The sequence below is a fragment of the Lissotriton vulgaris genome, chromosome 2_1 (genome assembly GCF_964263255.1).
Source record: "Lissotriton vulgaris chromosome 2_1, aLisVul1.2, whole genome shotgun sequence".
Classification (NCBI taxonomy): Eukaryota; Metazoa; Chordata; class Amphibia; order Caudata; family Salamandridae; genus Lissotriton; species Lissotriton vulgaris.
This window is the reverse complement of record NC_141687.1, coordinates 2,113,313,555-2,113,337,713: the sequence shown is the minus strand read 5'-3', so window position 1 is coordinate 2,113,337,713 and position 24,159 is coordinate 2,113,313,555. Positions and strand designations below refer to the sequence as shown.

General features: G+C 52.4%; 1 protein-coding gene across 1 annotated transcript in view; it reads left to right on the top strand.

The window, feature by feature from the left end:
- The window catches only part of MPHOSPH10 (M-phase phosphoprotein 10), a 176,020-nt gene extending 158,300 nt beyond the window's left edge, over window positions 1–17,720 (top strand). Inside the window, exon 11 of the mRNA XM_086958385.1 lies at window positions 17,475–17,720. Within this exon, the coding sequence (XP_086814511.1) occupies window positions 17,475–17,624 (150 nt within the window). The 3' untranslated portion in view covers window positions 17,625–17,720. The remainder of the gene's footprint in view (window positions 1–17,474) is intronic.
- The last annotated feature ends 6,439 nt before the right edge of the window (window positions 17,721–24,159 follow it).

Genomic DNA, 24,159 nt, shown 5'->3' with positions numbered 1-24,159 from the left:
TAACTGAAACTTCTTCCAACTTCTGGAGTCCGAATTTGACTGTAAAAGACACTGTGAGGTGAGTGGCTGCTGACTGTAATGTGTTAACCAATTGCTGATGTTCATGAGTTGACTGTTCGGAACATCCTACCAGGGCAACTCCCTTTACTGGTGGGATCGGTCTTTTAACCCCTGGTTGTTTTTGTTTTTCTTCGGACATTCTCTGACAAAATGCCCTGAGGTTCCACAATACAGACACAACTGATTTGCTCGTCTCTTGTCTTTTTCCTCCTGCGAGAGAGGTCCTCTAATGGAACCTATTTGCATTGGTTCTTCTCCGGTACCTGCATCGGGTTTCGAGGGTTCGGATTTCATACGGTCTAGACGTGGCACAAATGACTTGTAATCTCGCTTCTTTTCTGACCTTCTTTCAAACAATCGATGTTCAATTTGAAGAACTAAATCTATCAGTTCTGATATTTCCTGAGGTCGTTTAGGGATCTGAGCTAAGGCATCTTTTATTTCATCCTTAAGACCTCGATAGAATATCGCCGCACGTTTACTGTCAGGCCAATCTGTTTCGACGATTAGTTTGTTGAACTGGGCTATGTACGCTACCAATTCTCGATTGCCTTGCTTGAGATCTAGGAGTTCATTGTCTGTAGCTTGGTTAGCAGTTCTTCTATCGAATATTCGTAAGAATTCTTTCTTGAAACGGTCAAAATCATATAATGCTGCGTCATTTCGAGCAACCAATGGCATGGACCAGGCAGCGGCGTCTCCGCTCAAATAAGACAACATGAATGCAACCTTGGCTTGATCCTCTTTGAAAACTACTGATCTGCACAAGAAATGCAAGGAACATTGAGTGAGGAAAATTTGGGCCTTATGGGGGTCCCCACTAAAGCGTTCAGGGTTAGCTAAAGGAACAATTGGAGCCACTGAATGAATCACTTGCGTGGCCACTTCCGAACCGGAGTTGTGAGAGGAATTGAAACTAGGCAAAGGAGTAGTTCCCGCTATGAGTTCCTCTAATTTCTGTTGAACATGACGAGTTTCTTGTTGGGACCTTTTTACCTCATCCCTAAGGACCGTATTCTCTTCTGTAGAGCGTGTAAGCTGAGCCTGTAACCCTTCTAAGATTCCCGCCAAAGAATTCAAATCAAATCCCTCAGCCATATCGACTCGAGTGAAAAGTTGGCACTTCAATCTGTCAGAAGGCTCAAGAATCACTGGAGCCGACGTAGGTTCCTATGCCCCACCACCTCTGAAAGGAACAACTTAATGTATTCACACTCTAAAACATATTATTTATATTTACTTTGTATGAACAATGAAGTCTCTTACCCCAATATGACCTGTACTATGCCTCTCTCATGTAGGTAGCTGTTGTGTATTCTTCACAGTTCCTGTACATAAACCAATATTAGTGCGTTGTTCCTTTTCTGAATTTCTAGTGATAAATCTTCGGATAAGTGAGGAAATTACCTGAATATAAATAGTTCCTTGTATAGTTCACTGGAAGTCTGCACTGTAATGATTTTAGAACAACGAACTAATCCTCGCTATAAGTAAGCTAAATTCTACCCTTAAATGGTATGCTAACTCCTAAGAATGAGTAACTAAACCTACTCTAGTCTACTGAGTACCTAACTTGAATTCTATGAAGTGGCACTAAACGAATGCTTAATTTCTACAAAGTCTCTCACAAAAGTCACTTGCCGGAATCCCACGTTGCGGATGCGAAATGAAGTCAACCAAGAAACAAGACGCGCTGACAGGAAATTTCAGGACAAGGGCTTCACTCGAGAGCCGCGCTATGTCTCCGGTGAAGAAGTCAGTTGAAGTGCGCAGATTCCAGGACAGCCGTGCGCTTCATCACCACAGCTGCTCGCGCGCTCTAGAAGACTAGAACGGTCACCCAGCAGTGTTTGCGGCCCTCCTCTGCGGCCATGTTGGGGTACTCGCTCTCCAAGGTTCTGGAAGCAATGCTGCAGGAATAGGGTAGTCACTCTGTGCTGTCTCCTCCAATGTGGATATTTTGAGGTTTGCTTTAGTGACCGCTGTATTTTCGCTTGAACTGACCTAATGCTAGCTATCGTGCCTGGAGTCTTGACAGTCCCTCTCCGCCTCGCCAGGTGCGTCGACCCCGAAGGGTGCATCCTCGGTCTCCGCTCCAAAGCCTGCCGCTAAAGACTCGGTTGAACAGGCGCTTCCATCCGCCTCGTTCACTAAGAAGGTTACGGAGTCCCTGCAACGAATCAGGGAAGGGACTGCAGCAGTCGAGCCAAAGGACCCGGTGCCGCCCAAGCCTCAAGATAAACCGGCAAAGGCGCCAACGCCGATACTTTTCACCTTGCCGCCAAAATCGGCGCGAAGGCTTTTGCGCCTATACCAAAGGCCGCGGTGCCGGAGAAGGTGTCTTCGATGCCGAAGCAGTCTTTAGTGGTCCCCGGCCCACGGCAGCCACCGCTTGCGGATGAGGAGCGTCAGGAACATTTTATCGACGCCAACACGGGCAGACTTTCCCTCCTAAAGAGGAAGATCACCCCTGAACCACTTTTGTAGTCTTACTAGATTCAACTCAAAAGGAAGATGGACTCTGCTGGTGCTCCTGCCTTGATTGAGCCCGTTTCGCCACAGGCTTACGAACTCTGGCCCACTCATTCCAATGTCGAGGCAGGAGAAGGCGACGACGAGGATGAGTACAGCTATCCCGTCTACACTGACCCTGAGGATGTGACTGAACCATGGACTGCTGGTGGCGATCCTGGAGACCCGCATTCTGGACAGGAGCCTCAGCTTTTCTCAGCCAAAACTTCCCCCACTGAGGACTCTGCGGCCTTCAATGCCCTCATTGAAAGGGCAGCAGCCAATCACAGCGTCCAGCTCCATGCTGACCCAGTGGACGTCGACTTCCTTTTCGACTCCTTTTCGGTCTCTGAAAAAACTGTAAAGACTCTTCCAATGCTTAAAGGTGTTTTGAAGCACGCAGCTGAGGTGTTCAAAGAGCCCACCCAGGTGAGGGTCATCAACCCGAGAATCGACAAAAAGTACAGGGCGGCGCCCACTGATCCAACTTATATCAAGGGACAGTTGCCTCTGGATTCCCTGGTTGTCTCCAATGCCCGCAAAAGAGCCAACTCACAGACTACGGGTGATGCTCCTCCCCCAGACAAGGAATCAAAAGTCTTTGAGGCTTCAGGGAAGAGGGTGGCAGCGCAGGCAGCCAACATGTGGCGTATATCCAACACGCAGGCACTACTGGCACGTTATGACAGGGCACACTATAATACTCTGGAAACCCTTCTACAGCATTTGCCAGATCAGTATAAGGAAGCAGCAGAAATGTTGATACAGGAGGGGAAGCTTATCTCCAATGCTTCCATAAAGTGCGCCCTAGACGTGGCTGACACCGCCGCACGCGCTATTAACACTAGCGTTATGCTTCGTAGACATGCATGGCTAAGGATTTCTGGGTTCAAGCCGGACATTCAAACTACCATCTTGAACCAAACGGTCAACCCAGATCACCTGTTTGGGCCTGAGGTTGATACCACCCTTGAAAAAATTAAGAAAGACACCTACACCGCAAAATCAATGGGTGCCTTGCAATCCCAGCAGTTTCGAAGTGGGTCCTTTCGTCGCTCCAATACTAGGGGCACCTCAAGGGGTCAACTCTCGCAGTCAGCGCAGTTCTACAAGAGCAACACGCAAACTTCTTATTCCAACAAGGGTCGAGGTGGTTACCGTGGCAACAACACCAAGGGCAGAGGACGTGGCAACAACAGCTCCAGGTCCTCCACCGCCAACAAACAGTGACGCCTTGTCGCTGCCCCCCGACCACGCAACACCGGTCGGGGGGAGACTCCAGCAGTTCCTGCCAGTGTGGAAGTCCATCGCCACGGACGGGTGGGTCAGGTCACTTGTCCAATACGGTTATTGTCTGGAGCTCACATCCACTCCACCCAACATACCCCAAAAGCACCGTCCTATGTCCGGCGAGCACTTGCACTTATTGCAGCAGGAAGTCGCAGTCATGCTGCAAAAAGGGGCAATAGAGCTCGTGCCCTTGCAAGAAAGGGGTACGGGAGTTTACTCCCTGTACTTTCTTATTCCAAAGAAGGACGGATCCCTCAAACCCATCCTGGATCTCAGACCCCTCAACTTTTACATCCTATCAGAGCATTTCCACATGCTCACACTGCAACAGGTTCTCCCGCTGCTTCAACAAGGGGTCTTCCTGGCAACTCTGGACCTGAAGGATGCCTACTTCCACATTCCACTACATCCTTCACACAGAAAATACCTCAGGTTCACCATACAAGACCAGCACTACCAGTTCAAGGTTTTGCCTTTTGGGGTCACCACGGCACCAAGGGTTTTCACAAAGTGCCTGGCGACGGTGGCGGCACATCTCAGACGTCAAAACATTCACGTCTACCCCTACCTGGACAACTGGCTCATTCAGGCAAAGTCGGCCCAGCAGTGTGCCGACCACGTGTCCCACACCATTCACCTCCTGCACAACCTGGGTTTCTCACTGAATTATCCAAAGTCCCATCTCCAGCCCGCCCACATACGGCAGTATCTGGGTGCGACTATAAATACTCTGGCGGCCACAGCACAGCCCAATTCAGTGAGAGTCAACAACATTCAGTCGCTGATCCAAAGATTCAGACCTCAACACTCGCTTCCAGCAAGAGTGTTCATGCAGTTGATAGGCATGATGGCCTCCTGCTTTTCCATTGTCCCGCACGCGAGACTACATATGCGTCCGCTTCAGGAGTGCTTAGCACGTCAGTGGACTCAGGCTCACAACCAGTTGAAAGACCTAGTGTTGGTGAGCGGTCGGGCATACAACTCTCTGCATTGGTGGAATCCACGAAACCTTTGCAAGGGCCGACCGTTTCAGGAGCCTGTGCCACTGATTATCCTGACAAAAGACGCTTCTCTCCAGGGATGGGGAGCGCATGTACTCCAATACACTGTGCAGGGACTATGGACGCAGCAGCAGGGGAAGATGCACATCAATGTTCTAGAACTGATGGCAATCTTCATGGCACTAAAGGCCTTCAAAGTACATCTATGCAACAAGGTCGTGTTGATCCGGACGGACAACATGACGGCAATGTACTACATTCAGAAGCAGGGAGGCACACACTCTCCGCAGCTGTCTCATCTGGCGCAGAGCATGTGGAAGTGGGCCATTCAGAGGAATATCTTCCTCATGGCGGAGCATCTCCCAGGCAAAGACAATCAGATGGCGGACCTGCTCAGCAGGCACAGCCACCAAATGCACGAGTGGGAGATACATCCATCAGTACTCCAGCCGTACTTCCAAAGGTGGGGTCATCCAGAGATCGACCTGTTCGCCACTCAGGAGAACGCAAAATGCCAAAGCTTCGCCGCCAGATTCCCACACCCACTGTCGCAGGGCAATGCGATATGGATGAACTGGTCAGGCAAATTTGCGTACGCTTTTCCCCCAGCACCACTGATACCGCTGGTGGCACGCGAACTCAGGCAACACTCGATGACTCTCATCCTGGTTGCTCCAACATGGGCTCGTCAGCCATGGTACACCACGTTTCTGGAATTATCTGTGGTACCACATCAGAGGCTACGTCTCACCCCCAGCCTTCTGACGCAGAGTCATGGCGACATTCAGCACCCAGATCCGCAGCAGCTCAACTTGGCGATCTGGCTCCTGAAGTCCTAGAGTTTGGCTACCTAAACTTACCTCCCAATTGCATGGATATCATTCGGGAGGCAAGGAAGCCTACTACTAGAGCCTGCTACGCGGCAAAATGGAAGCGGTTTGCCATTTATTGTGCAAACCCCAACATTAACCCGCTTGATGCTTCTATTCAAGACATCATCTGTTACCTGTTCCATCTGTACAAGTCTTATCTAGCCTATACTTCCATTCGCATTCATTTGTCTGCAATGGCCGCGTATCTCCAAAATAGACAACACCTTTCGCTATTCAAGGTGCCTGCCATCAAAGCCTTTTTGGAAGGCCTCAAACGAGTCATTCCACCACGGACTCCACCAGCTCCTGAGTGGAACCTCAATATGGTTCTTACCAGACTGATGGGTCCTCCCTTTGAACCACTGCATTCCTGCGAAATTCAGTTCTTGACGTGGAAAGTGGCTTTCCTTGTAGCAATTACATCGCTGCGGAGGGTCAGTGAATTGCAAGCCCTCACAATCCAAGAGCCATTTATCCAAATTCATTCCAATAGGGTGGTGCTCCGCACTAACCCTAAGTTCCTGCCCAAGGTTGTGTCTCAGTTCCACATCAGCCAAACAATCGAATTACCTGTTTTCTTTCAAAACCCTGAGTCAATGGCGGAGCGGATGCTCCACACCCTTGACGTTAAGCGGGCCCTATTGTATTACATTGATAGGACCAAGGACTTTAGAAAGACTAAACAACTCTTTGTCGCCTTTGCGCCACACCACAAAGGTAACCCTATTTCCAAGACTGGTATTGCTAGGTGGATTGTTAAATGTATCCAGATCTGCTATGCAAAAGCAAAACGCACTCTTACCATTCCGCCAAGAGCCCACTCCACCAGGAAGTTGGGGGCCTCTATGGCCTTCCTTGGAAACATTCCCTTAGAGGACATATGTACAGCAGCAACATGGTCTACCACACACACATTTACTAAACATTACTGTGTTGATGTGCACTCCAAACAGCAGGCAGCTGTAGGGCAGGCTGTTCTAAAAACACTTTTCCAAACTGCTGCAGCTGGCACGGGCGGCCGCCGCTAATGGAGGGACTGCTATGTATTCTATGCACAGATATGAATTCAGCAGCCCACATGCCTCAAACCGAATATGCTACTTACCAGTATGCATCTGTTCTTGGCATGTAGGGCTGCTGACATTCATATCGCCCGCCCTCCTCCCCGGCGCCTGTAGCAGCTGCAGAATTCACATATACTTCTAGCATGGTCATCATTCACTGAGTTTCACTCCATCTTGGCCACAATGGCTAAAAACAATCTGAGGATGGAGTCGATGCCCATGCGCACTGTAGTCCAGGGGAGGAGCCACCTATCTCGTGATACTTCGAAGACTCTTCCAGGACAACAATGTGCAATCATCCGGACCCAACACTAGGCGGCGATCTATGCACAGATATGAATGTCAGCAGCCCTACATGCCAAGAACAGATGCATACTGGTAAGTAGCATATTCGATCTTATGCGATAACCTAGGTTTCTAAGATGCATTTCTTTATTGGCATTGTACTGAAAAAGGCGGCCATCCAACATTTCAGTGCCCAACAACACTATAAAACAGATCTAAATAAATTTCTTTCCCTTTGGTGGGGTCCGACAATCGTTCTTCGATAATTGCCGAATTAATGTTTCACAGCCCTCCAGTGGGCTACAGGCGTAATGTTCAGCTCTGATTTGAGCTCCCTCATGCCGCATTTAGGTTGTCTGATGACAGCCCAGCAGACCCGCTTTCACATTTTAGATTGTCGGACCCCACCAAAGGGGAAGAAACCTACTGCAACCACCAGCATGCATTTCACTGAAGAGAGCATGCATTTTTGGATAAATAATGGCTGCAGATTCCAGGCATCTTGTGGTATTGCCGTCCCATGAAGAAGCAGCTTGAGCCGCGAAGCGTGTCGGGACTTTGCTTTGGAACAGTTGTAATGCGCAGCTCTTTGCAAATAAAGGGTTTGAAACCAATTACCTTGTTGGAGGCCGACCCGAGATCCCAGCAAAGCTGAGGCCCGCAGCCATCACAAGAGACGTGGAAACGGAACCCCTGGACACCGTGCACATTTGCTAGTGCACCTACTACCCAAGCTTTCCCGAAGTTGTGCATTGGGCTACTCGTAGTCCAAGCCCAGAGAACCATCTGCACCGAAGATTGTGGGCCTACACTCCACGAGTGTTCTGTGGGCCCGCTTCTAGCATTTCTGCTCGAGGCCCCTCCTCGATCTCTGGTCCGTCGACTGTTGGGCCCCCACGAAGGTAACTTTTGTTTCTTGGGCTTCCCTGGTTGTTCCAGTCGTGCCCTGACTTCCCTCCAAAGGGTGAGTCCCTCAGACCTTGCTGGTCTGCTCCGAAGCCAATCTTTGCATTCTACGTGGGTTGTTGTTAGCTAAGCTTGTTGGGTCCAATCCGGATACCGACACCGCAGCACTAGACATCCGACATGGGACAGCTCGAATCCAGCTCCTGGTTGTCGTCGATGCCTCTTGGTCCTCATGGCTGAAGAGTCACCTTTCGCACCTGAAATCACCCAACATCGGTAGGCATTCGACTATCTTGCCCCTGGTCACTAGCAAGTGACCCAGACTCTGTCCCCTCTGCTTTCAGGTTCTTCAGATCTCCGATCCACCCTTGGATCCATCCGGACACTTTCCACTTGGACGCCTGCAACACTTTTCTGCAGCTCGCCATAGAAAACGACGACAAAACCTGACGCGAAAAGACACCTACGCACCCGGCTTCCCTGGGTGAGGTAACTCGAGTACTCCGGTGCTCCCAAGGGTGTTGACTCTCGAACTGTCTAGTTCTCAAGGGGTTTGCTCCACATCCACTCCTAAGAGTCTGTAATCTTTCAAATTCTAATCGCAACTTTCTCCATAGAAGTCAATGGTAATTCGCGGCTGTGTTTAGATACTGCACGCGTCCCCCGTGGGTCTCCTGCGTCAGTACCTTGGGTGGTTCCTGGTTGCTCCAGCGGTTCTACAGGCCCTAGGTCTTGTCTCTGTCGTGGTTCTTATACCACTTACTTAGTATATGGTTTGTGACGCCCTTAGGGCTAATCATATATTGTGCTAATTTACTGTGTGCTAAATAAGTTTACTATATGTACTTGTGCCTCTAGCCTCATAAAGAGACTAGAGGGGTGTTTTTAGATTAAATACATATATTTTATGTTTAAAGTATTTTATTATTATTATCAAGTACAGTGGTACAGCAGTGGAAAGAACGAGAAAGAAAATAAAACCGGGCAGTAATAGACAGTCAATGGCACAATAACTAGATGCATTCTTCAGGGCTCACTGCTACTCGCAAAGTGCAACTGTCCCAGCCAGGTGAGGACCGGCTCGGATTGCTGTCTTGAGCATTAAACCCGTATAGTGACCTGTAGGCAAAGAGCAATCCCACTGTACCCTTCCGTTAAAGTAACAAACTTCCCAAACAGCCACCCTCGTCCCTCCCACTCCCCAACTTTCTTCCCTCTGTCCGGTGTTGCGCTATAATGATCTTCAGACACTCAAAGCTCCCATCACGCGCCCTGCGCAACATACTAACGAGTCTCCCATCCTCTCCCTACTGGCCGCTCATGGTATCGGCGGAGTAAGCCTCAGGAGCCTCAGATATCTGGGGCATGTAAGCTCCTTGAATTCGGTGGCTAGTAATGTATGGAAAGGTAGCCACAGCTCTTCGAATTAATCAACCTCCCCAGCCATTGTGAGTGAAATCTTTTCCATCCCCAGTACGTGCCACAGCCTGTGTAGCCAGCCCGTGATTGATGGAATGGTGTGCGTGCGCCAGTGTATTAGAATGTTCTGTACCGCTGAGCCCAGCGCGATGGCAATGTGTCTCCCTCTCCGGGATTTCAACGGGTACATTAAGGCATTGGGGAGGCCCAGCAGGGTGTATACCGGGAGGCGGGGTAATTCTATCTCGAAACATTTATCTATCTCGTCGATCACCTCTTTCCAATAGGCCTGTAACAGTGGGCAGTCCCATAAAATGTGTCAGTGTCCCAGTGTGCCCGCAGTTGCGCCAACATGCAGTGTCTATGAGCCTATTCATTTCGTGCAATCGCTCAGGGGTATGGTACCAGTATGTTGACACCTTGGTGAAAGTTTCAGTGAGCCCCACATGATATGCAGAATGTCGCGCTCGGTATGAGATTTGCTCCCATTCCTTGTGGCTAAGCGTCCTCCCCAGTTCCCTGTTCCATCTCTCTCTACCGGGGTTATAGAAGTGTGTAGGTGGAGGTTGTAGCATCTTGTATAGATCAGATATGAGCTTAGCGTCGGATGTGCATGTCGCAAGCCATCTCTCATAAGGGAGCAGGTTCCTGTCCGCAGCCTCCCGCACCTGCGGTTGCAACGCCCAATGTCTGACCTGCCAATATCGCATCCTATCTGCCTCGGTTAGCTGGTAACTCTCCTTGAGGTCATCAAAAGAGAGGATCCCGTCCTCCCCATACACATGAAAAAGTGCCCTACATCCCTTCTCTCGCCAATGTGTAAAGGTTTCTGTCCCTGGTTTAAAGTCTGGGTTGTCCACGATAGGGGCGAACGGAGAGGGGAATGTGGTAAGCTCTAAAAGTGCATTCGTAGCATCCCATACCCTCAGGGGCACCCTCGTGACATAGGAGGCGTAGAGATTCGGGGGTCGGTACTGCCTGCGCAGAAACGGTATCTCCTGCAGGGGCCGGCCCGCCACCGCTTGGTCCTGAAAGAGCCAATGCTTATCTGACTCCCATCTGCTCCATTCCACCAGGTATCGCAACTGTGCTGCCTGGAAGTATTTGTGAAGATCGGGGACCCCCAGCCCCCCCGCCTCCGGCGCTAGAGTTGTCAATGCCCTCTTCATTCGGGGTTTGCGGCCCCGCCAGACGAATTGAGATAGAGCCGACTGCATCATCCGTGTCCAGCCCTTAGGGGGCTGTAGTGGAAGCGCACGGAAGAGATACAGGATTTGTGGCAATACCGTCATCTTATGTGCCGCTATTCTGCCTAGCCAAGATATCGTCCCCTTGTTCCACCTCCCCAATTCCTCGTTCACTTTCTTGCCTAGCGCCTCGTAATTGACCGCTACCATCGCCGGCAGCGTGGGAGCCAGCAGGATGCCTAAGTAGGGCACGTGGTCACTTGACCACCGCAGCGGGAAACGCCCCTGCAGGTCCCGTCTTGTTCCCGGTGTCAGGGAGACATCCAACGCCGTGGATTTCCCCATGTTCATCCGAAACCCAGCCGCTCCCGCAAAAGCCTCGAGCTCTTCCATACACGCAGGTAAGGCCCGCTGCGGGTCCTCCAGTGTAAAAATGACATCATCTGCATATAGGCTGACCGTGTGAGTGTAGCCTCCCATCCGTACTCCGATTGCATCTGGGTTTTGTCTCACTCTCTGAGCGAAGGGCTCCATGTAGAGAGCAAAAAGTAGAGGGGACAGTGGGCATCCCTGCCTCGTACCACGCTCGATATAGAAGCGCTTCGAGCTACAGCCATTGACACGCACCATTGCCGACGGGAATTTGTAACAGTTGAACACCATGCATCTAAATTTCTCCCCTATACCCATTCGGGCCATCACCTGTTCCAGATACGGCCAATGCACCCGGTCAAACGCTTTTTCGGCGTCGACCGAGAGGAGCATCCTCTCTCCCGGGATCCGCGAAGCTTTTTCCAGTATATGCACTATCCTCTTGGTGTTATCCACCGTTTGCCTGCCGGGTATAAAGCCGGACTGGTCCGGTTCGATCAGCCCGGGAAGATACTGTGCCAATCTCGCAGCAAGGATTCCCGTGTAGATCTTTAGGTCGACATTTAGGAGGGAAATCGGCCTATACGAGCTACATTGAGCCCTGTCCTTGCCAGGTTTAGGTATCACTGACACTGTGGCTTGAAGAAGATCTGGTGGGATAGCGCCGGGGTCGACGAAGGAGTTAAACAGCTTGGTCAGTATGGGAGCTAAACTCGTGCAGAATGTTCTATAGAAGAGGGTGGTATATCCATCTGGTCCCGGGGTTTTCCCGAGTTTCAGCCTAGCAATCGCTGCAATAACCTCCTCTATCCTGATCTCACGGTCCAGGTAGTCAGTTTGTATCTGAGCCAGTGACGGGAGAGTCACCGAATCCAGATACTCATCCGGTTCACCCACTGTCCTGCTATCTTCCGCGTATAGCTCAGAGTAGAATTGTCGGAAAGTGTCGGCTATATCGACGTCCTCCGTTACCGAGCGTCCGCCCACCACCGCAAGTTCTTTAACTTGGCGGCATTGGTGTGCGATTCTGAGCTTCGCCGCCAGTAACCGGCCACATCGATTCCCCCCCTGTATAATATGCGTGTTTGAGACGGAGAGCCGCATATTCAGCTCGGTCAAGGTCCAGTGATGACAGGAGTTTCCTCGCTGCCTTCAGCTGTTTCCAGATCCTAGGGGCCCCCGTTCTCTGATGCACCTGCTCCAGTTCCCTAACCTTTTGTGTGAGTTCCTCCCTCTTAGCTGTCCTCTCCTTATTTTCGGCGGCGGATATCGCTATGAATTCCCCCCGTAGAACCGCCTTAAGTGCCCCCCATTGAGTCGCTAATGAGGTGTCGGAGTTAGAGTTATGTAGTTGAAATTCTGTCACTGCCTCAGTTATACGCTGCACCACAGCCTTTTTGTGTAAAAGAGTGTCCCGAAGGCGCCATACTCCACGCTGAGCTGGGGTTGGCGGGGGGAGGAAGGTCCCCGCGACCGGTGTGTGATCCGAGAGGGAGATGACCCCTATCTCTAAGGCAGTGGCCATGTCCCTGACCGGGCTCGAGACAAGCAGATAGTCCAACCTAGCGTATGTTTTATGTGCATGTGAGTAATAAGAGTAGTCTCTATCTGTGGGATGCAATCCCCGGCAGAGATCGTGCATGCCTAAATCAGCTAATTGCATTTTCAGAGCGTTCGTCAGTTCCCCAGTCTGTGGATAGCGCTGCGCTGACCTGTCCAGGGAAGAATCAAACACCAGGTTCAGGTCCCCCCCAAAATGATATGTCGATCTGGTGACGCTGTGACATCTACCAGTGCAGTGTGGAGAAAACGATCTTGGCACTCGTTTGGGCTATAAACCGACCCTATTGTGAACTGTAGAGTCCCCAATTTAAATCTGTATGCTAGTAGTCTCCCCTTCTGCTCTATAAGTTTGTGTAGTACTTCCCCCTTAAAGGATTTAGATACCAAGATAGCTACTCCTGCTGTTTTAGTGGTGTTGGAGGAAAAGAGCTGTGTAGGGAAGGAACGGGACCGCAACCTATGGCAGTCACCAGCCAGCAGATGCGTTTCTTGGAGCAGACAGATGTCCGCCTGTGAGCCTTCAAGCAAGGAGAGGATTGCCCTACGTTTCGTAGGATTGTTCAGCCCTTTCACATTTAAGGTCACTACTTTCAGACCTGCCATACCAAGTGAATGTCACCTCCCAGCAGCTGCCGGCCAGGAGCAGCAAGCTCCAAGCCAGTGGTCGAATCGGCCTGCGCGATCTGGCAAAGCCGAGTGAACGCAACAGAAGCACCGAACAGAGCTTCCCCAAACTCCCCCCTCCCGGATCCCGAGGCCTCCAACTCCCAACTCCCGTTCCCCTCCCATCCCTTACCCCAACTCGAACCCCCAACAGTCCTGTCCAACCCATTTCTCTCCCCCCTGTTGGTCCATAGACCTAATAGTCCCAGTCCTGTCCCTACCGGACAAGCCTGTGGTGAATTACGTTCGTGGGCGACTTGCCACAAGCACTCCTCCCTCGCCCGCCCTCCCCTCAGCCTGGTATATCAGTAATGCATTGGCAGTCTCCCCCCGGAGCCATATCATGCGGTCAACGCCACTTCGTCCTCGATTGCTGAGGTCTCTGTAACTGTTCGGATAGCATTTGCCATCCCCTCTCTGATTGTGGGCGAATTCGGTCTCTGTGAAGCACCTGATGTCCTGCGTCTTGAGACCCTTCGCCAGCTCCCATTTGATGAGTCTCTCCTTCTCGGCGTGGGCGATTCTTCTTCTTCCGCGGTGATCCCGAGCACCTCACATACATCCTGAAGAGACCTTAGCTGATGCGATTCTCCGTTCCATCTAAAAATGAGGCTGAAAGGGTGCCCCCATGAGTAGGGCGTTTCATGTTGTCTCAGGAAGTCTGTTGCAATCTTAAACGCTTTGCGCTTCTGGAGTGTGGTCGCGGCCAGGTCCTGATACAGCGCCACCGGGTGGCCTCTAAATGTTATTGTTTGCTTCCTCCTCGCTTCTGTCATTATCCGTTCTTTCAACGGGAAATTAGGGAGGAAAGCCAGGACATCCGGCGGGGGCCCCGCTGCACGCCGCTGTGGGCCCACCCTATGAGCTCTATCTATCCTGATGGGGAAGTCCGCAGGTTCGCCAAGGATGGTACGGAACAGCTCCTGCAGGTAGCCCACGATGCTTGAGTTCTCTTCTGCGGGTGGCACATCCCGGACCCTTAGGTTGTTCCGCCTCGATCTGTTCTCCAAATCTTCATTATGCAGTTGAAGATCTATATGCTGGTCTCTGAGGCGGAGTACCTCCTGCTGCAGGTGCGTGATCTCCTCGTCCTGTCGTTGCGTGGAGCTCTCAACTGTGGCCACCCTTTCTCCTAGGCCATCCACCTCTCTACGTATTTCCCGTACCTCCCCGGCCACCTCCTGCTTCAGCGCTTGGAAGTCCTCCCTTAGCGTTCCGAAAAGTGACTCCAAAAAGGATCTGGTGACAGGGGGCTCCCCACTGCCCCCCATGTGGGAGCCAGTTGCACCTCCTGGGGGCGTCGAGCTCTTGTCTCCTTTGCTCTGTGGCTTGCTGAGCATGTCCGTGAGTGTGCGGCTACTGCCTTTGCCTCCCTTTTGTCCAGCCATCTTCCTTGCGGCTCTGTCGCACGTGTGCTATTCGCGGCAAGTCCCAGCCCAATCGTCAGCGGCGTGTGTCTTCGGGAGCCCCCGCTACGTCACTTTGCCTCCTGTGATTGCTATGGCACCGGTCTAAGCCCACAGGAGGGCCCAACAGGCCACCGATCCAGTGCGACCGAGCCCCAGCAGCGTCTGCCTTTATCGCTCCAGAAGTGTATAAGAGCAAGGTTCGGGCCCACCAGCCGCCCGGCCGGACAGCGAGACAGGCGCACCACTGTGCCAGCAGCCGCTAGTACTTCACCCCGCTTCGCGAGCTTCTCCGCTCCCCAGGGTAGGTGGTTCACCGCCTCAGTATGCGCCACCAGTCCGCGTCAGCCCCAGACCAGCTCGTTATAGTCTCAACGGTTGCTGCACCACTCAAGGAACCCCCCTGCACTGTCAGTGATTGCCCACTTGGGGGGGCCCAGCTCCATTCAGTCCCTGCACCCGGGGCTGCTCCCCTTTTTCGGCTGTGCACCAAGAGCCAAGCGTCCCTGCGTTTTGCAAAGTCCTGCACAGTACGGCGTGTCGCAGCCCCTCGCTCCCACAGAAAAATCCGCAACACTCCCGGCGCTCCTCACCTCTGCTACTGTAGTCTGGGAGGGGGGGAAGCCACGTCCAAAGTTCAGTTCCGCTGCAAGTTGCCCCTGCCGCTCCGATCTGCGCCTCGCTGGCCTCTTGGCGTTATCTGCGGGGCGCCAGGGATCGTCCTCCCCGGGGTCCGCTATTCCTCCAGTGCTGCCTCTCCAGTGTACTTAGGCCTCAGGTCGCGTCCGGTCAGGCCGCAGCCCCGGTCTCAGGTAGGTGCCAGGGCAGGGGGACTGTTCAGCGTTCCCCGGGTCTAGGCTCCCTCCACCACCAGGTCGTCGACGTGCCACCGCTTCCTTCCCGACTTCACGCCGGGGGTCGCCACTCCGCTAAGTCCACCTCCTTACCCGGGCTCCGGGCCTTCGTCTTCACTTGTCCAGGCCGCAGCCGCGGCCTCGGGTAATCACAGGGGCGGGTCCGGGATTCACCGCCCCGCCCGGCTTCCAGCTAGTCTGCCTCTATCTCAGGCTGTTGGTGCTGCTAGGCCGCCGACAGGCAGCGCTACGTCGCCGGGTTCCTTCTCACTGCGCCACCTCCGGTCGGGTCGCTCCAGATTAGGCCGCTGCCGCGGTCTTGGGCAGTCACTGGGGTGGGGCCGAAATCGAGGCTCCCCTCGTCTTCGGCGGACCGGTCAGCGCTCCCCGGGGCCAGGCCTACCCCGCTGCTGGTTCACCGATGGGGCGCCGACTCTTTCCAGACCCCTCGCCGGGATCAGCTGCCCCGCCTTCACTGCCTCGTCGGAGCTCCAGGCCTCCGCTCCCTCCCGACTGGACCGCAGCCGCGGCCTCTGGTAGTTTCGGGGGCGGGTGCGGGTCCGGGGCTCACCGCCTTCCCGGGCGTCTGGCCAGCCCACCCGATCTTGAGCAGTCGGCTTCCCCGGGCTCCCGATGCGCAGCTGCGCCCTGCCGGACCCTTGTCTCAGCCACCTGTGGTTGCTCGATCCGGACCCCACCACCACCGCTGCCCGGGGCGTCAACGGCCGGGTTCACCGCTCCGGCTGCCGTGACTGGTGGGGGAGTCACCGCTCAATTTCGCCGCTCTCAGAAGTCCTCTCGGTCGTGCCCCAATCCTCCGAGCTATTTAGGGGGGAGAATAGCTATGTATCAGGGCTCAGGGCCTAGGCGGGAGCGGGAGCTCGGGAGGAACACGTCCGTTCACTCCGCCATCTTGGCCACGCCCCCTACATATATTTTATATATATATATGTACCTGGTGTGGTTCTCCTTTCATTTAGTCATTCACGAGATTATAGACTGGTAAAACTAGCTGCTTTACATTCCTTCAAGACTTAGCCTCAAGGCTGCTCTCCACAGCTACCACTAGCATAGCTTTCTATATAGGTTGTCTTTAAAATCTAGCATCAATAAGGGTCGTTTGGACTGGTGCAACATTCCCAGTAGAATAGTGGAATGCATATGCCAGGCCAACTTCTCACAGTGGGTAGTCACCCCACCCCAAGAAAATACAGTTTCTTACCTGCATGTTTGACTTTTAGATAGAGACAGCACCATCAATGCACTAATTTGGCAGGGTGAAATTTTCTTCAGGGTTGGTTCCACAAAGGAAAACTAATCCCTAAATGTAATACAGTTACTGTTTTGCAAATGAGCATATATAGAGACCTTTAAATCAAGCAGAGATATGAATTTATTGTGTTAGAGCTGTGAATTTGCTTTTTTACCTGGGCCTGCATATAGGGATCCCAGAATGGTAGCAGTCAGAGCCGTACCTCGACTCTTAACACGCTGTAGTGGATTTGCCTCTTTCCTCTCCTGGTCCTCTCGCCGTGGCATAGTTCCACATCAGCATTGGAGGCACTGAGGTGGTAAAGTATCTCAAGGCAGGTAGATTGATAAAAAAATTTTTGTGACAAGCGAATCACACACCATAAGTCAGAAATAGTTGCATGGCACAAATGTTTCCGAATAAAATGTCCAAGTTGATATTTCAAATAGTAATGCAACTTTCACCAGCAACATCAAAAATTAAGTGGAAACATACAGTTATGGCCTGTGCTACAAAAAGCTTCTAGTTTGGTGCAATGCAGCAATCTACTCGGTGTTTTGAAACATTGTACCATTGTTAATGTCATTCCCTCCCCATAGTGGGGCAGAGAACATGAAAACCAAACTGCTAAATATTACTGAATTTATAAACGAACTCTAAAAGTCTCACTTTCCTGTATATAGTATAAAGACGATTCCGTGATGTTATCCTCTTGAGAGAAATTATTATGGTGAATTTCTTAAATCTGTTTTCTTTCTTTTTCGTTCAGGATGCTGGAAAGGATAAAGCTCTCAAGTCCTCTCAAGCATTCTTTTCTCAGTTGCAAGATCAAGTCAAACTGCAGATCAAAGATGCCAAGAATGCACAGAAAAAGGCGAAGAAACAGCAAGAACTTTCGGTTCAGAAATTTAAACTATAGTGGATTTTGCGGGCTGACCTTGTACATACCACTTTATTAATATTTGTTCTGTAAATTCTGTGTTCTGTTTTATAATAAATGCTTGTCAGACCTAAATTACAGGCACAGATTCATTGTAGATTTCAGAGAAAAGACTTGTTTAAAATTGTTTATACTTTAAACATTATACGATTTCTGAACAAAAGTCTAGGCTGTTCTCTACTAGTGTTGCACAGGCTTGTCAGATATCCTTGTTGAGAAGCAGGTGGGCCCTCACTGCAAGGAAGAGGGCACCGAGAACCATGGACCAATGGTTCTAGGATCTCCATCAACAAACGACATCAAACACAAGCAGAGCAGAGATTTACTCACTGCTAGTGTTTGCACAGAAAGAGAAATAGTGATTTGGTCACAAAGGGCGCCCTCACACAGCCTCAAAGGTCAGATGAAGAAGAAAATGTAAGTTTTTTCTATTTTACTTCCTCTCCTAGAGGCATACATCATGTTGTGGAAGCGACTTGCAGAGCTGGCCTGCAGTGCAGGGACCCTCCTCTGTCTGCACATTGAACAGGCTAGCCTATGCTAGACAGCCGCTTCTGCAGTGACTAAGTCTGCCTTTAACTCCATGTATTCACTCATCACATTGATAATTGACACATTTGTATTTCTTGCTTTCTGCACCACTAAAGTACCTTGCTTATTCCCATCTTTGCACTTTTATTTTAAAGTGGTAGCTTGTGTAAACTTTACAAACCTACAACAGCCGCACCCAGATCTTTGTGCAGTGACTGCTCTTCCTGCCTCGCATCGTTACTGTGGTAAAGAATTGTTGCAAAACTCCCTGAAACTAGATTGTCTGTTAAGAAAATCGGATTAACCTGGCCAACTTCAGCGAAACTGATGGAAAAGGTATATATGGTAATCATATAATCGAGGACACGTAACTCATCCACTAAGCAATAGTGAAAGAGAGGGCTTTTAAAAATGCTATAACCCCCGAGACTCAGATTGCAACCCTTTTTTATCTCACACGTGAGCCATTCTTGAACAACCACTAAGTAGAACCCAAGAAACCGGTTTGGTATATATTTTATTAAACAGCTGCTAAAATTAAAGAACAGACAAACAATAAATATTAGATTCCAATAGTCAGCGGGTTTATCTACTACACATCCCTTGTCAAAAGATACGTGAAGATTTAACATAGATCGTTAAGCCTCGACTGGCCATCTCATTTGGTAAGGCTGCTGCCAGGTTTGTGTTCTGGTATCATGGTTAATCATTTAAGAGATACTGCCTGTGGGAAATTGGAGTACTTGTTGGGGGTGGGAGGGTGAAACGTAACTGAAGCAGCAATCACAGTTCTTATTGTGGGTAAACAAGGAAACCCCAAATTAAACTGTGCTCAACCCTCTGGTAGCTTGGCACAAAAGCAGTACAGTTTAACTTCGAGGCAATGTGTAAAGTGTTAATGCAGCACTCAAACAGAAATACTGTGAAAACACAACACAAGAGGTCCACACCAATTTAGAAATCAAGTAAAATGAAGTCAATTAATTGACACCAAAACGACAAAATTAGTTGTTCAATTAGTAGTACCAGAGATATGCAATTTAAGATTTAATACAAATCGAGCACTAAGAAGCAAAAAGCTCCAATCACAGTTATCTGGTCCTGTCATAAGTTCTGGCTTACAGCAATGGAGCATGGGCTGGATACAGGACTGAGTTCAGCCCCTTGAAAAAGTACCTTGTGGCCTGGGCATCAAGATGCGCTGGCTGGCTTCAAGGAACCATCGACGAGGAGCTGCGATGTCTGGTTCAATGCTGAGATATCTTGCACAGAGGCTTATTTGATGACCGTTCACAAGGAGCTGCGGTGCAAGGTCCTGTGGCTTGAACAGGCAGCCAGACAACTGACCCTTGGTGTTTTCCTGTAGTACTGAGTACACACAGAGGCTGTATTTATTATGTCGGTTCACAACCGCAGAATAGCCCTGGAGCAGAATTAGCAGGCCTCTGCAGCAAAGCAGTCCTTGGTCAGCAAGCAGGGCATACTACATAGCTGGGTAGTCCTGGGCAATCTTCCTTCCTGGAAGAGTCCACAGGTCCTGAAGTGATCTCACGAGTTTAGTCTGAGGGTCAAATATTTGTAGCTGGTGCCCACTTTGAAGTGGGGGAAGCTTCTAGAGTCCTCTACCTGGGGGCCGTGGCCAAGATGGCGGCGGAGTAGGACGTGGATCCGAGTCCCTCCGGTGCCACGAGCCCTGAAGCCTTGACTAGCACCCTCTTGGGACCCGTTTTCGGCAGGGATAGCTGCCTCCAAACCGCCCTATCGCATCAGCGGTCCGGCTGTGTGCTTATCTGGCTTGCCGACGCCGTGCCTCACTAGAGACGGAGGTGAGGCCTGAGACGCGCCGTACTCTGGAGCCAGAGCGGGCGAAGGAGGTGCAAGTGAGCGGTGCCCAGGTGGAGCGGTGCCCAGGAGAGCAGTGCCCAGGAGACGGAGCGTGGGAGCAGCCACCGGTGAGGCGGGACCGGAGACGGGCCCCCCGCTGTGCGTCGCTAGCATGCAGAGGACACGGGATGCTGGCGAAGCTGACGACGCGCCGCGGATCGGCACGGAGAGAGCGGTTACCCAGGGCGGGGTTCCGGGGCCCGGCGGCACTGCCTAAGAGAGGCCGGGGCTTCGGGGCCTGTGCGGACCCAGTGCCGAGGGCATTGCTGAGGCACCTGCTGCCTGTGGCTCACTGTCGGGTGAGTGCACTACCTGGGGAGAGACCTTGGTGCTGGCACTGGTGACGGGAGAGAGCAGGAGAGAGCGGGATCCCCGGAGCCACAGTTGAGGGTGCCTGAAATAGTGACGAAGGAGCGCCGGGTGGCCTGCGGCCTACTGGAGCTGTAGCTGTCCTGAGGGTGAGACCGACCGGCGGGTAGGCGCTTGTGGGACCCCTGTGGCGTTTCCCGTGCCCCACTGAGACTTTGCCTTGGCGTCAGCCCACTCCGTGTGGCGTTTTGCTCTAGGCGAGCTGGGCCCTCCACCAGAATTGCCCGGAACCGGAACAGGTGGTGAACCGAGCTACAGACTGCCCCCCTCTTGTGCAGGACTATCTGATTTCTCCCTGGGCCTGTGAGACTCCAGGGCCTGTGAGCGGAGCTTGACCCGGGTGAACGAAGGGGATACTAGCTGACCACGTGGGTGCCGGGCCTGGTTGTCGAGCCACCTGGCGGCCCTGCCGGCCTGGACGGTTCAAGGAGGGCACCCGGAGATCGGCCATGGCCAATGCCAGGACAAAGAAAGATAAACTGGGCAAGGACGGAGCACCGAAGAGCTCCGGGTTAGCTATATCGCCGGTGGCTGACAAGTCCCCAGGCGGAGGAAGCCGCGACTAAGGCTGTTCGCGGCTATCAGAGAGGACATCGCGGGACTGCGCACCAGCTAGCTGCGGATCTGAGAGAGGTCCGTAGAGATGTGGACGAAGTAGGGGAGCGAGTGGCCACCTTGGAGGAGCACGATCTGGAGACGGGGGGCAACATTCATCCGATTCAGCAAGACGTTATCAGACTCACCGAGCAGAACCTCGACCTCCAAGCACATGTGGAGGATTTGGAGAACCGTTCCCGCCGCAACAACATTCGGATCAGAGCGGTGCCGTGGAAGGGCGAGGGAACGGATCTTCGTGTGTATGTCGAGGCCCTCTTTCAGCAGATCCTGCAGGACGAGGTGCCCAAGGATATCCGAATGGACAGAGTGCATCGCGTGGGCCTACCCAAGGGATCGAAAGCACCACCCACGGACATCCTTGTGTGTGTGTGCATGATTTCCAATTGAAAGAACGCATTCTCATGCTGGCGCTTGACGCCGGCCTCCTGCAGTTCCGAGGGCATGCACCGGTACTCTACCAGGATTTGGCGGCCTCCACGCTGCAGAAGCGCCGGGTCTTCCGCCCGGTCACTTAGTTCCTGCGAGATCGCAAGGTTGCCTACATGTGGGGCCACCCTTTTCGGCTCATTTTCCGTTGGCAAAATAAACTGGTTCAGGTGAGGTCGCTTGAAGTGGCCATGGACCTCTTGGGTATTGAACGCACGGACGCGGAGTCGACGGGTGGTGGTGACACACACAGGCAAAGACGACGCTCAGCGTAATGGCAAAAGATGGGCCGCTCTGCTCCCCAAAAGGGCCCGGATTCTTCGACGCTTCTTCAAGAGAGGGGTACTGCTGTGGCATCGGTTACGGAGGCCACTCAGGAGGATGTCGTGGAGGCACCGTGAGTCCCGTGAGGATACATAGATGGCGTCGGAGGGGTGATGTCCCCTACAGGTACTCTGACATGTTTTGTGGGCTGAGTGAGTCCCGTATCTGGAAGAGGAAGACTGTGGAGTGGTGCCTATTCCCCTTGCCTATGTGGCCTGGACTACGGACTTTCGTACTTGTCCTTTGTTACTTCGCTTTTGTCTTGTTGGGAGGGTGTTCAGTGTGCGTGCAGGGATGGGGGGGGGGGGGTGTATGTTGGGGGGGACTCCGCGTCCGACCTTTGCCTTTTGTCTCTAGAGGTGTGTTCCGGCTCATTCTGCTTGCACGGATGGGTGATTGCTCTGGGAGATGGCGGGGGGCGGGCGCAGCCCTGAAGTTGTCCTGGAGCGCTTGTGCGGCTGTTCTAGTTCGAATTCGATGGCTAGGGAGTTGAAGGTGGTGAGCCTTAATGTCCGAGGCCTGAACAACCCAGTGAAGCGATCTGCTGTCCTGTCCCTACTTGAACAGTCTGGGGGGGAATGTCTGCCTCCTACAGGAGACACATCTCCTACATAAGGATGTGCGCCGGATGCGAGACAAGAGATTTCCCCTTCAGCTGTGGTCGTCTGGTCCGGCCAAGAAAAATGGGGTTGCCCTCCTCTTTAGCTCCCGCCTGCGCTGTAAGGTCCTGACACACTTGGTGGACATCCGAGGGAGATTCCTAGCGGTCCGGGTGCAGTGGGGGGACACGATTTTTACTGTTGGGTCCATGTATGCCCCAAATGCGCAGCAGGAGTCCTTCTTGCGCTCGGCGTTAGCTCAGGTTCTGGCCTCCCCCGACGCCTTCCTCTTGGTTGGGGGTGACTTCAATCTAGTAATGGAGGATGCTATGGATAGTTCGGCGAATAGATCGCATAACTCAGGATCATGGTCCACAGAGGGGAGGCAGTGGTTGGCGGATGGAGGTCTGCATTATGTGTGGTGACTGCACCACCCCCAAGAGCGCGATTACACATACTATTCTGCGGCTCACCAGACATATGCGCGCCTTGACCACTTTTTAGCTTCCTCTGCCCTGCTGCCCCATCTTCATGACGCAGACATTGCCCCCCGATCCCTCTCGGACCACGCGCCCCTGCCGGTCATCCTTACTCTTGGCGGCGCACGCACTCCATCTGCTGGCTGGCGTTGCGCGATTCCATGCTCCGAGCGGAGTCTGTCATCGATAAGGTCAGGGACACTATTACACATTATTTCGCCGAGAACGCCACCGAGGACACCGCCATCGCTTCTGTCTGGGAAGCGTTGAAGCTGGTAGTACGGGGTGACTTTATTGCTTTGGCAGCTACTTACTCCAGGCTCAGGAGGGATAAGAGGGAGGAGCTGGAGAAGGCGGTTCGGGACTTGGAGACGGTTCATAAACGCACGGGGGCCCGCAGGGTTTGGAGAGAGCTTGAGACTAAGAGGCGCATGTTGAAACACCTAGACCTTGACAGGGCAGAATACGCGTTGCTGCGCTTGCGTCACAAGTTCTACGTAGGCGGAGATAAAGGGGGTAAAATGCTTGCGCACCGCTTGCGGGCCCAGACCCAGTCGCGGGCCATTGCCGCCATCCGAGATCGCCATTCTGTGTCACGCGTTGCGGACACTGAGATTGCGGCTGCTTTCCGCCACTTTTACCAATCCCTATATACAGGGGAGGGTTCGTCGCCTGCCGAGTGTGACCGGTACATCCAGGAGGCTGGTGTCACCCCTCTGCTGGAGAGCGCGGTCGAGGAACTGGACTCGGAGATACGTGTGGAGGAGGTTATTTCCCGGCTAAAATTGGCCAAATCCCCTGAGCCTGATGGCTTCTCGGCTCTATTCTATAAAACCTTTTGCTGGGAATTGGCCCCGTTTCTAGCCCGCTTGTTCTACTCATTCCTTGAGACAGGGTCGGTCACACCCTCGATGTCGGACGCTGCCATAACGGTCATCCTTAAACTTGGCAAAGATCCTGAGGATTGTAGTTTTTACCGGCCAATCTCCCTCCTGAACATCTACGCCAAGCTCTTTGCGGGCATTCTTGCGGCGAGACTTAGCCCCCTTATGGACGGAGTGGTGGAACCCGACCAGTCAGGCTTCGTCCCCACCCGTCAGGGCAGCGACAACTCTCAGAGGCTGTTACATTTGTAGGATGGCGTGAGACCCAGGCCCTCTTCCTATCCATCGATGCGGAGAAGGCCTTTGATAGGGTCGAGTGGGGATTTCTTTTTCGAATATTGCGGGCTTACAGTCTCAACGGCAACTTCCTGCGCTGGATCCAGGCTCTATATGCCTCTCC